The sequence below is a fragment of the Orcinus orca genome, chromosome 15 (genome assembly GCF_937001465.1).
Source record: "Orcinus orca chromosome 15, mOrcOrc1.1, whole genome shotgun sequence".
NCBI lineage: Eukaryota > Metazoa > Chordata > Mammalia > Artiodactyla > Delphinidae > Orcinus > Orcinus orca.
Genome location: NC_064573.1, coordinates 62,887,212 through 62,900,117, shown reverse-complemented (window position 1 = coordinate 62,900,117; position 12,906 = coordinate 62,887,212). Strand labels below are relative to the sequence as shown.

General features: G+C 53.7%; 2 protein-coding genes across 4 annotated transcripts in view; one reads left to right on the top strand and one right to left on the bottom strand.

Annotated features, from left to right (window-relative positions):
• Window positions 1–8,608, bottom strand: part of LOC101285534 (protein HIRA) — a 75,185-nt gene extending 66,577 nt beyond the window's left edge. For all 3 annotated transcript variants that reach the window (XM_033439558.2, XM_012535301.3, XM_033439559.2), the window contains exon 1: window positions 7,773–8,608. In XM_033439558.2, coding sequence (XP_033295449.1) covers window positions 7,773–7,809 — 37 coding nt within the window. In that variant the 5' untranslated portion in view covers window positions 7,810–8,608. The remainder of the gene's footprint in view (window positions 1–7,772) is intronic.
• A 6-nt stretch (window positions 8,609–8,614) lies between these two features.
• MRPL40 (mitochondrial ribosomal protein L40) lies at window positions 8,615–11,518 on the top strand. The gene is made up of 4 exons (XM_004276003.4): window positions 8,615–8,812; window positions 8,961–9,044; window positions 10,138–10,296; window positions 11,106–11,518. The coding sequence occupies exons 1-4, from the start codon at window positions 8,769–8,771 to the stop codon at window positions 11,428–11,430; spliced, it is 612 nt and encodes a 203-aa protein (XP_004276051.1). The 5' UTR covers window positions 8,615–8,768; the 3' UTR covers window positions 11,431–11,518.
• The last annotated feature ends 1,388 nt before the right edge of the window (window positions 11,519–12,906 follow it).

Below are 12,906 nucleotides of genomic sequence, written 5' to 3'. Positions count from 1 at the left end.
GGGACACAGGTTCGAGCCCCGGTCCAGGAAGATCGCACATGCCACGGAGCAACTAAGCCCGCGCGCCTAGAGCCCGTGCTCTGCAAAAAAGAGAAGCCACCGCAATGAGAAGCTCGCGCACCACAACGAAGAGCAGCCCCTGCTCGCAGCAACTAGAGAGAGCCCACGCGCAGCAATGAAGACCCAACACAGTCAAAAATAAAATAAATTAAAAAAAAAAAAAGAACTTTCCCATAGAGGAGAAAGTTTGTTTAACAACAACCACAACTAAGAAAATAACACTATAGTTAATAATACTGTATTGCATATTTGAAAGTTGCTAAGAGAATAAATCTTAAAAGTTCTCATCAGGAAAAAATAATTCTTTATGTGAGGTGACAGATGTTGACTTATTGCGGTGATCGTTTTGCAATATGAACAAATATTGAATCATTATGTTGTACACCTGAAACTAATTAATGTACGTCAATTAAAAAAAGAAAAAAGAAAAACAACAACCCTACAATATCATTTAAGTGGAAAATGCATGGTAACACTTCAGCTGTCTGAAGGGAGGTTACTCAATAAAAACACTGGATTTATTATGATATCGGGCATTTGGCTAAGATCTTGAACAACCCAGGTACCTTTATAATGTGGTATGCACACTAAACAAAATGTGTTACCCAGTGATTTTTTCCAAATGGTCTGAAAGACCATATTAAAAAGTTTTAACAATGTGTTCTCCTTTTTGTATTTTCTAACTTTTTCTAAATTGAACAGGCATTACTTTTATAAGAAAAATTACTTTACATTTTCCACATTACAAGTATAAAGTCACAAAGTGCTCCATTATCCAGATTCTCACACACCATTAACGTACCCTAGAGCAATCAGATTGGCAATGGACACAGCCAAAAACAAAGCAGCCGTCCTGTTCCTCAATAGCAGCTCCAGCTCAGAGCCCTGGTGCTTCAGGAGGAGGAGGCTGAGGTCCCTCAGCATACAGGCGCTTCGGGAAGGCCTCTTGCGGGGCCGGACTTGGTCACCCCACGTCACTGAACCTGGCTCCTCCTCCCCATCTGCTCCTTCACAGTCTTACTGATCCTACGGGCTCCCGTTCCCCCCCATCTCACACCCCACATTTGACCTGATGACTACATTCACTACTGTAACTCTAATTTTCTGGGGAGGTGCAAACATTCTGTATCTTGAGTGGGGAACAGGTTACAGTGTACCTGTTTGTCAAAACTCACCATGTCTGTGCATTTCACTATGTAAATTACACTTCAACACCAACATGTGTGTATGTGTTTATGTATACCCCCCCCACCACACACACACTCACTGCACCACCACTGCCCTGGCCACCTCTGGATCACTGCCACAGCCTCTTCCCAGGTCCTCCAGCTCCCGCCCTTGCCCCCATGCCCGCTGCCCAGCCGAGTCCCAGTGCAGTGGCCAGCAAGATCTGAAAGCATGCCAGGTGTGGGACTCCTCTACTCGAGCCGTATGGAGGGCCCGTGCGTGCGGGTCCTCCAGCCAGTCCACTGCTCACTTGGCCTCACCTCCTGCTGCTCATGCCTCCCAGTGTTGCTCCCACATCCTTGCTCTTCCTCAGACCCACCAGGCAAGCTTGCTCTGGCCATTCTCGCTGCCTGAAATGCTCCTCCCACAGAGGGCCGCCTTCCTCACCTCCATCAGGCCTAGGAGGTTGCCATGATGCCCTGTCCAGGTGCCCTCCCTCCAGGACTGAAACACGCCCCCCCACCCCCCCAGCTGTGGGAGTGTTTACAGCCTGTGACAGCTCCTCAGCGGAAGAATTGCTTTGACCAAGATCAGGTCTCCTGGCAGGGACAGCCTGCACCCGATGACTGTGGATGTGGGAGTATAAAGGCCTGAGCCCCTCATCCCAATTCGGGACAACTCTGAAGGGCTCACCCAGCCCCCCAGCAGGGCCAGTTGCAGCTTCTGCGGTACCTGCATTACCGACCAGCTCCTACCTGTCCAGCCCTGCTTCCCTCACGCCCCGCAGGTGGGGAGTCCAAGAGCACCCCAGGTATGTCTTGGGCACACACACATCCAGCTCACCGCCTGCTTTCTGCAACGAGGTCTCTGCTCACATGTTACCTTCTCATTCAGGCTTCCCCAAAGAACCTTATTTAAACTCCTCCCACCCTACCCCTACCCCAGGGCTTTCTCCCGCACTCACCCACCTACCACTCTCGTTTATGAGGCCTGCCCTCTGTCACCTCACTAAGCTCCCCTCCTGCATCTCCTTTTCTCCTTACAGAAACTTACTGTCTCAGTTCCCATCTGCCAACTGTACTGTCAGGAATGTTTTCTTTCTGCAGCAAGTCAGAGAGAATTTCAAGGGTAACCTACTAAGTCACGTGACAAGTCCTGAGAAGGGTTGGCTTCAAGGTTCATTCATAGCGGCATAAGCAGCCACTCCTTCCACCTTCCCCTCCTGTCATCCTCGGTGCGAGCCCTGTCCTCAGGGTCACAGGCTGGCTGCCACACACAGACGCAGTGAAGTCCAGGAGAAGAGAGATGGGCCTCTCAAGCATCTCTTCTTACCTGATTATTCCCCAGAAACCCCGAGCAGACATCCCCTCCCGGTCCTACTGCCTAGAATGGCATCACATGGCTGTTCCCCAACGAGGCCTGGGCACTCACCCACACTCCAGCTCAGGGCTATCAAGACCCTGAAGAAGAGGGCAGACAAGAGGAAAACCCTGGGGTTCTGATGGAAAGGAAGAAGTGGGTGGGCGTCCAGTGTCCACGACATGCCCTCCCTGCTCTTTAATGACGTGGACGAACCGATGGCCTGCTCCCGCCTCCAGGTGTTGCTGCTCGTCTCGGCAGGATAAAATGTGCTTGCATCAATGTATGGTCCCCTGGGCTCATTCCAGACCCATGTTTCATGAGCCAGACACCTCTGCAGTCCACAGGCAAACACCCTGGATGAACAGGGTAGCCTCGTACCTCTGGGGAAAAGGAGGGGTCAAGGCAGGCAGCAGGTCCCCTCAATGGCCAAGGCCAGGCACTGCCCAGAGGTCCCTCCCAGCTGTGTAACTTCAATTCAACTCATAAGGTGAAAACATCTTTTTAACCACTCCTTAAATTAAAAGAAATATTTAAGAAAACCTCATTTCCTAGCCCTCAACTCTACTCTGTTCTCAGCATACTGAAGAAATCAACTCTGAGTGTCTCCAATCTACAAAGCTACCTGCCTCTACCCCGTGTGCACCTCTACCACTGACCTCCCTGCCTCCATCAGGGCCTCTCACCTAGGCCCAGGGAATGTCTACCAGCTCCTCTGGGGCCTTCCAACCACATCCAGCCTCCTCAGAAACGCCCCATGCTCCCCTATCGCAACCCCCAGAAGGAGTCCAAGCTTCTAGGCAGGTGCTCATGGCTCTGCCCTGCAGCCCCACCTGCCATCACCCGCGCAGTCTCTGTGCTAACATGCTCCACACGCCAGCCCTCCCTGGGCCTCCACTCCTGATGCTCCCACAGCAGTGGCACCTCCTCTGCCTCACAGTCCTCCTGTGGTCCAGACCCAGCCCAAGGGCACCCACAGACCACACCCTCCTCCCCAGGCTACCCTCTGCCCTGCATTCTAGAATGTGGTCTGTTCCCCTCTCCCACCTGGCACAATTTTCCGTGCACAGGGAGCATCTTTTTACCTCTGATCCCCACAGAACTTCTCTCCAGAAGGGTTCAACGTTCAGTGTATAAATCAGTGTAAATCCCACAAGTGTATTATCTAAGGCAAAATCCCACCCAGTTTTCTTCCGAATCCTCTTCAAATATATTCTGGTTATTTTTAAAAATCACTCTACTGTCTTCAGGTGTTAAGTCAGTGTGACACTGTGAAGAGAGTGTGCATTTCCTGAGCCTTCGCAGGTGAGCAGGCAGCAGCCAAAGCAGCTGTTACCCGCTTCACTTAACAGACCAGGATAAGAGACGTAAAGAACCTTCTGTAACACACTTTAGTGAGCAGCAGAGCACAGAGACTCAAGAACAGGACTATCTGACTCCAAAATAATAGGCAAATTCCTTGTCCTCAAGAAGCTTATAATCTAGTTGGATGGATGAAAAGGCCAAATAACGATACAAAGGTACTCTCACCTAGAGCAGTTTCCCAGCCTCGGCACTATGGACGTTGGGCCAGGAGACTGTTGCAGAGGAGCATCCATGAGGCTGCAGAGCATTCTAGTTCAGCGGCATCCTGTCCTCCACCTACACTCCACCCCCTCCAGCTGCGAAAACCAAAAATGTCTCCAGACTCTGGCCTGTTTGAGAAGCCCTGATCTGGGCCAACTGCACAGGTTACCTGAATTACCAGGGCAGTCACAAAACGTCACTACCGGGATCCCTCCTGGCCTGCTCTCAGAGCAGCTGTGCAGAGCCTTTCCACACCCAGGCCAGCTTCATTACTAGGTCATCCTTCCTCGAGTTTCCCCTTCAAACTGACATTCATTATCACTCAGGTGCAGGACATGCCTCAGAAGAATGTCTTAAATCCTTTGTGGAATGAGAAGAGGTAGGGAAAAGAATCCAATTATAGGACAGGAGAAAAAACACATGCCATAAAGCAATGCAGTTAACTGACAAATTATCCCATTATTGAAAATTTGCCATACACCTTTTTACAACACTGCCAGGAGAATGAACTCAAAGGAGAATGAGTGTCCTTTCAGTCCTGGCCCTTCTAGTTAGAATGGGCTTCACTAAAGAGCTGTGCATGAACACCACAAGAATTCCAGAAAAACTCTCAGGGACAAAGGCCCTGCGATGGGAAGAACCATGAATCTCAATGATTCTCAACATACAAACTGCATTTTCCTACAACCAAAAACCCAATTGCTTTCAGTTTCTAACAAATATATGGTCATAACCTAACTTAGAAATAAACCTTATTTTGGCCAAGCCTAAAATAAAATACATAAGGAATGCCATATCCAAGAACACAGAGTAAAACACGTGTGTGTGTGTGTGTGTGTGTGTGTGTGTATGTATGTGTGTGTGTGAACAATGCCTGGCACATAGCTTCAACTTTACCAAGGCCCAGAAAGTGGAGTCACAAGCCCAACAATCTACAGCTAATAAATGATGACATCTTGAATCCAGTCTGATTCCATGCTCAAAGCTCATTACCATGACATGACTTCAATATTTAACCCATCACCTTAGAACAGTGATTCTCAACTGGGGGTGACCTGGCCAACAGAGGACACTAGCAATGTCTGGAGACAGTTTCTGTTGTCACAACTCTGTGTGTGTGTGTGAGAGAGTGAAGATGCTACTGGCATCTGGAGGGCAGAGGCCAGGGATGCTGCTAACATCCTACAACACAGATTGGTCTCCACAACAGTTATGTGGCCCAAAATGTCAATAGTGCTGAGACTGAGAAACCCTCCCTTAGAGGAAAGGTCTCACTACTATCATCAGCCAGAAAAACGAAGACTGAGAACACACCTGCACCCAACAAACACTTCTCTCTCTGCTTTCAATTTGCCCGCTTACACTATTTGATGAATCCTGCCACCTCAGGGAAAACGCAGGGCTCTCTGCTCCCTCCTTCTTCAGGCTTTCAGACCCCAGAAAAAGTATGTTCGCGCTGCATAATCAGTCAGGAGACTGAATGCAGAGTCAGGGAGCCAGAAAGTGCAGTGATGCTCTCTCCAAACCACCACGGTCTTTTGGGTCCCTTAATCCAAAGCATGTTCGACTTTACTGGCCACCACCCACCACTTGGGCTCCTGGCTAAGCAGCGCTCGCCCCCAGCAGCTCCCCCTATTCACCAGTCTTTAAAGGACAGCTCAGTACTGATCCAGACCATCTGTATGTCCTTCAGGAGAGAAGTAATTTACCCGACAGTCCTGAACACTCAATGAGACGGGTGATTCCAGGAGATTTTAAAAGAAAGGAAACCTGACAAAGAACAGGTTTAAAAGAGTCTCAATTTCTTCTATTATCTCGGGGAGCACTTTGTCTTCCTTCCCAAGCAAATACCACAATCACGCTACAAAGAAGGCAGGGCAGATACTATCAGGTTCTACTCGAGGACAGTGGAGAGGCTGCGGCAACAAGAGGCCCCAGGCCCACAGCTCAGCCCACCCTGCCAGGCGGGGACTACTGGCTGCGGCCTGGCTGCAGACTCTCCCTCGTTTGTGCCTAAACAATAGCTTAAGCATCCTGACTTACTTGTGCCTACACAACATAAAACTTGTGTCCTACAAAGGAGCTTATCACGAAGTTATAAATTACATGGTAGAAGGAAGGCTGGAGAAGGGTACACAACACACACAACCTCATCTAGGCAGTGTCAAAATGAAAATTCCTTCAGACTTCACTTGCACAGCAAACTAGCTCATCGTAAAAACTTTTCCCTTCCTGATTCACAAGCACCATGATTTATAATTACTGAACATTTGCCCAGTTCTCCAGGGAAAGATCTCACACTACACGTCAGGAAATGCGCTTGGAGACCAACACAGGAGAAATGAAACCAGAGTTCACTGCTTTTGCTTTCACATACTGTCAACCCAGCTGTCTTAGTAAGTTATGGCAACCTCAGCTCTCTTACCTGCTCAGCCAACGTTTATCGCAGACCCTCTATGTGAAAGGCACTGCTGAGTGTGGCAGGGAATGCAGAGGGGAGCAAGGCAGTCTGCACCCTAGGGGCACAAGGAATGTACACCCACAGGGACAGAGCGCGTCTAGTGGAGTAACTCAAGAGGAATGGTAACAAAAGGAAAAGGGGACCTCACCTGGGCCCTGAAAAACGAGAAGGATGTCGTGCTAGAAAATGGAAAGGCTGCAGCAATAGAAAGCAAGCATCCTGAGATCAAGTTCAAAACTAAAAAGCAACACACTTAAGAAAGGCAAAAGCATCTACCCAACTTGTTCTAAAAGAAAACTAGCTCCCTCTAGTCGCACAGCAAAGTAGAAATGAGGAACAAGACAGAATCAGGGTGACTCTTTGCCTACCAGCAGTCGGGCCATCCAGGTTGCGGGCCCTCAGCTGGAGTATTGCTCCCTGAGCTCACTGCTACCGGCAGGGGATGGGGGCTCGCTCCCCTCACCTTCCTAGGGGGCGAAGGCCAACTCCTGCAGCAAGTGTGCGAGCCAGGTAGAACAACAGCAAAACTGCTGGTTACCGCGCTTCTCTGTACCAGAGTCTCTTCCCTACCAGAGGACTGGATGAGTCCGCTCCCTGGGTGTGCTTTAGGGCCGCTGCCCCAGAGCTAAGGCAGGCCCTCTCCGAGCACACACCTGTGCCCCGTGGGCCCCATCCGAGTCGCCCTCATGCTCCAGCTCAGTGTGAACGTAATTCCTCGGGCTGGGGGATCTCAGCCCAGAATCACGGTCCCCCACCTAAAGCACTGTCACCAGATCCAGCCCCTCTGGCATGGAAAGACGTGCCCATTCCAGGTCTACACCCCGCTACTGAAAGGCCACTCCGCTCCAGTTTCACACACTGGACCGTCCTGGCACATCCCGGCCGGCGCCCAGGGCCGCTCCCCTAACCCTGCCCGGACCACGGGCGGGTGGCCGAGGGCTTGAAGCAAGGGCCGGGGCGAGGGCGGACGTGGCCGAGCACGTGCCCGGCTCCCGGTCTCCTCGCGCGAGGACAAAGTCCGCGACCGCCGGCCCCGCGGCGCGGGCACCGGGAACTCGGCGTCGGAGCGAGGCGGGCAGGCCTGCGCGCGGCTCCCACCTGGCTCCACACCACGGCCCGTCTCCGGGCTCGGTCCCCCGCGACCCCCGCGCGCACTCACCATTGTGGTTGACCCAGGTCGGCTTCAGGAGCTTCATTGTTCGGCCGCCGCCGCCGCCGCCGCCGCCGGGCTGAGGCGAGAGCCGCGTCCCTCAGCGCGCCCGGGCCATGGAGCCGCCGCCGCCCGCGCCGCCCGCCCTCCAGCCGCCGCCCGCCCCCCGCCCTCAGCGCCGCCGCGCCATCGTCGGCCCGCGACCCCCGCCGCCGCCGCCGCCGCCGCCGCCGACCCCCGCGCTCGGCCGCCGCCGCCGCCGCCACAGCCGCATCCCCCGCGCCGCTCCTCCTCCGGCGGCTCCCGGGCAACGCCGGAAGTCACGGCGCGCACCTGCCAAACAGCCCCGGCGGGAAACCGCTCCCCGCGCTCACGGGCCGCCCAGCTCCTCAGCCGGCCGGGCGGGAAGGCGGCTCCTCTTCGGGTCCGCCCCGCACGGCCGCGAGCGAGGGGCCGGCCGGCAGGGAGCGCGCGGACGGGCGAGCGGGACCTGGGGTGCGCCCCGGCCGGGCGGGGCCGGGCGGCGCAGACGGCCTCGCCGCTCTGCCCGCCGGTGCGGAGCCGACTAATTAACAGGCTTCCGCCGCCCCCAGCGCGTGTTCATTTGTCGCCCGCGAGCGCAGGCCACGTGCCGCGCCGGTGCAGCCACCGCGGCCCGGCTCCGACGTCGGCGAACGAGCCGGAGCGTTTACTGGACGCCCAGGCCGCCTCTCGTGCGCGGACTCTTAGCCCCCTCGGCCCCGCTGCTGGTCTCGGCCCTCGCGGGGCGCAGGCCGAGCGGCTAGGGAGAGGCAAGGGAGCGGCGCCCGCGGGAAGGAAGCCCCTGATCGGCGCGAGGTGCGAGGCGCCGGGCGCGGGGCGGGGCCACGTTGGAGGCAGGGCTAGTAGCGGCGGCCGGAACGCGGGAGCGCGGGGCTGCGCGGCTGTCGGACCCGAGAGCGGCGCACCGCGGGCCGGACCGCCTAGGGGCGCGCGCCCGGAAGCGGCCGTCGGCGACCGGGAGGCATGGCGGCCGCGGCACTGAGGGCGGCTCTGCGCCCGCCGAGCCGGTGAGCGCGGAGAGGCCGGGGCGCGGATGCGCGGGGACGCGGATTGAGAGCTTCCCTGCTGGCCTTGGCGGTCTCACCCCGTAGTTACGGGGCTCGTGAGTGACCTTAACGGGGAAGCGGGCGTTGATACACACTCGGTCTCTTCCAGGCTCCTGGGAGCGCGGCCGACGCAGACGAGGGACGCGCACCAGCGGGCCTCGTTGCTGTCGTTCTGGGGACTCGTGCCCATGAGGTAACCCGGCCGCGGGCCCGGCCTGGGGGCTCGCGCACGGGAACCCAGCGAGCAAGGATGCTCGATGTTCAGTCTGCGAAGTTTCTCAGTTAAATTTAGATGGATACCCTTATGTCTTTTCATATGAAATACTGTTAAATCTGTAATCAGAGATCAAAAGTTAAATGCAAAAGTGGTTTAAAGAAAAGTTATTTAGCTCTCAAGGGATTCTTGTGTAAAATTTTAAAGAGCACAGACAGCTCTTCCGTTTCTTACTCTCCAGAAAGGTGGGGGGAGGTGAGAGGATTCTTTTTTCCACCTGGGACCCTGAATACTTTCTAGGGACTTAACTCATAAAACTCAGTCTTGATGCTCGAGATTCGGTTGTTCTGAATAGTAACTTATCAGCATAGGAGATGTGTTCCTGAGGGTAAATGAGACTTTTGTCCGTGCTCGAGAATAGGGAAATTTGTTAAGAAATCTCAGAAAGTATAAACAGGAACTTGCCAGTTATTTTTATTATACTCTCTTAGTCAAATCATTTTTATAAATCACAAATCCATTTAAAATGTGAGTAACGAGCTTCTAACGGATAACAAGAAGGTCCTATAGTGTAGCACAGGGAACTATATTCTATATCCTGAGATAAAGCATAATGGAAAAGAATATAAAAAAGAATGTATATATGTATAAATGAGTCACTATGCTGTACAGCAGAAATTAACACATTGTAAATCAACTATACTTCAATTAATAAATAAATAATGTGAGTAACGAGCTTCTAATTCATCAGTTTGGTATTTTCACTTTTCAGTGCTATCCCAAGGCCCACCTGAAACCCCTCACTAAAGATGAGCACTTCCCTTTAATTTATACCCTGACATCCCACGGAGGTTTTCCATGCCTTCCTGGGTTGACCGTGCCCACATAGTTCTCATAAGGACCCCCCGTGGAGGCCGTCTCCCTGCCACACTCAGCATGGGAGGCCAGGCCCACACGGTCCTTTCCTGCGGGAGAGCTCGGTACAAGTTTGCAGGCACTTTCCCTAGTGCCATGTCTCTACACGCTCACGAGGCCAAAGAGGAAAATGTTTAGTGTTTGCTTTATCCTTTAGAGCAGAACCTCTGCAAAAGAAGAAGAAGGTGGACCCTAAAAAAGACCAGGCAGCAAAGGAGCGCTTGAAAAAGAGGATCCGACGACTGGAAAAGGCGAGCCAGGAGCTCGTTCCCATTGAGGATTTTATCACGCCCGTTAAGTTCTTAAATAAAGCGAGGTACGGGCCCTCTAGGGTTGAGGTCTTCAGAGCAAAGGAGTTCTGTGACTGTCAGGAAGTTCTGTCTGCACTTCACACCTGTAATGGGAAGGGGTCATAGGCTTGGGCTGGCTTGGCCCTGTTCTGAGTCCTCTTCTCCTGGATTGTCTCATGGGAGGTGGAGAAAGCATTCCTGGGCGCTGCTCCTGAATGGCTGATTCTGGGAAGGAAGCTCAGGGCAGATGCTGGAGCAAGTTTGGAGTGTTGCTCTTGCAGGAGTTTAGCTGTGACTGACAACTGGGGCCCTGGGCCTGCAGCTCTTACCCCTTCCTGCTGGTAGGAAACCCTTAGCCTCCTGCTCTAGGATGCAAATGCTCAGAGCTGGGATGTGTCGTGTGTGGGGTTGGTGGGATTGTTGCCTTCTTGTCAGAAGTGCGTACCATTTATAAAGTAGTACCTCACCATGTAAGTGGGACAAGGCAGGGGCTTTTTTGGGTCTCCAGGGCTGATACAGGCTTTGACTCCCTGGGATATTGGTGTCCGTTTTCATAACACCATTTGACTTTTCTCCAAAGCCACGTTTCCCCACCAGCAGGCTCTGCTTGGCACAGAGGACGTGCTGCCACAATCTGCTGAGAGCACTGTTGTTTCTTTTCTTCACGTAAAGAAAATGGCAGTGGTTCCAGGTGTCAGTTGCCGCTGCTGCCACATCCAACATTCTGTCCCTTAATTTGTCCCTAAGTTCCATCTGCGTCTGGCAGTGGGGACACTCGGGTCCCGTGCAGTCGGTTGGCGCCCCCAGGTTCATGCCCTTGGCTCTGTGTTCCCAGGCAGCGGCCGCCAGTGGAACTCCCCTTTGAAGAGAACGAGCGGAGAGCCCTGCTTCTGAAGAAATGGGCACTGTACAAGCAGTGTGAGCATGAGATGGAGAGGGGCGCCATTGCGTCCCTGCTCGAGGCCCAGCGGGAAGCTCTGCAGGAGCTGAAGCTCACGGCCCCAGAACTCCATGCCGAGGCCACCAAGCGGGACCCCAGTCTGTTTCCCTTTGAGAGACAAGGGCCAGACTACACACCGCCGATCGCCAACTACCAACCCCCGGAAGGCAGGTACCACGATATCACCAAGGTGTACACACAGATGGAGTTCAAGAGATAGAGCTGCAGGCAGCTGCCCTCAGGACGCTGCCGTTGGGAGCCTGCACCCCCAGGCTCAGGCCTGCTGTGAATAAATGCATTTAACCAAGTGTCTGTCTTAGGTCAGAGTCACAGTTAATTCACCTGAGCATGCACGGGGGTTGGGGAGGCTGCCCTTCTTGGCCTGGTACTGGGGAGAGGAAGGCCAAAACATTGACCACTGCCCTCCAGTGAAAAGGAGGATTCCAACTGTGTGGGGCAGACGCCACCAGCAAGAGGCACAAAGTGACCCCAGGAACGGAGGTGAAGGACATGCAGCTGTGCTGTGTGTTGCCTGCACCTGGAGGAGAGGCAGGGCTGGCTCTGGGTTTCAAGCTGGGGGGTATGGGGGAGGCTGAGAAGAGTGTCGAGTGGCAGGGACCCCACTGCGTGAGGCCATGTGTCCTCCAGGAGGGTATGACGCCTGGCCGGGCAGAGGCTGCTGTTAGTCTGGAGCAGGGAGTATATGAGTGAGCTCTGGCACCAGAACAAAACACCACAGACCAAGGAGCTGAAACGACTCACATTTATTTCTCTCAGTTCCAGAGGCTGGATGTCCAAGATCCAGGTGTCGGCTGGGCTGGTTTCTCCCAAGGCCTCTCTCCTTGGCGTGTAGACAGCCATCTCGCGCACCCACGTGATCATCCCTCTGTGTCTGTGTCCTGATTTCTTATAAGGACACTAGTCATTGGATTAGGGCCCACCCACGCAACCCCATTTCACATTAAGCACCTCTTTAAAGATCCATCTTCAAATAGTCTCACTCAGAGCGCCAGGGGGTTAGACCTTCCCCGGAGGAGCTGGGGGTACATAATGCAGCCTAACAGGGTGCAGTGTAGGCAGAGGTCCACTTGTACCCCTTGCATCACCACCTCAGAAAGGCTTTGGTTCTTCACCACCTTAGTGCAAACAAACCAGCGGAACACTCCACCTGAGTAAGAATTCAGATTATCCATTTTCCTAGAGGGCCCTGGCTACCCAACCCTGGAAAATCACACCCCATCCCCACCTCATCAGCATGTGGCCCTTTCTCTGCCTAAAGCCTCCAGCCTCCTCCTCCAGGTCTAGCCTCGGACCCTGAGCCTCCCCCACCTCCCAACTTATAGATTTCATCCACGAGGTTGTATGATCAAGTCAGTGGGTCATGGGCAGCTGTTTTGTTTTAACCTTTTATTTGGAAGTAATCATAGATTGACAAGAGGCTGGAAATCAACAGGGAGGTGCTGTGTGTGGTTCCTCCGGCTCCCCTCAGTGTCACATCTTACAGGGCCAGTCATGCCAGCACCGAGATAGACTGCAGCCAGAGTAGGTCCAGGCTCCCAGATGTGGCTGTGCTCATCTGTGTGTCCACGTGTCACAGCACAGCCACCCCTGCAGTCCTGCACTACAGGATGCTGCCCCATAATCGTCCGCATCCCTATAATTACGTCCTTTCACGGCGTCATGTAATGGAGCCAGG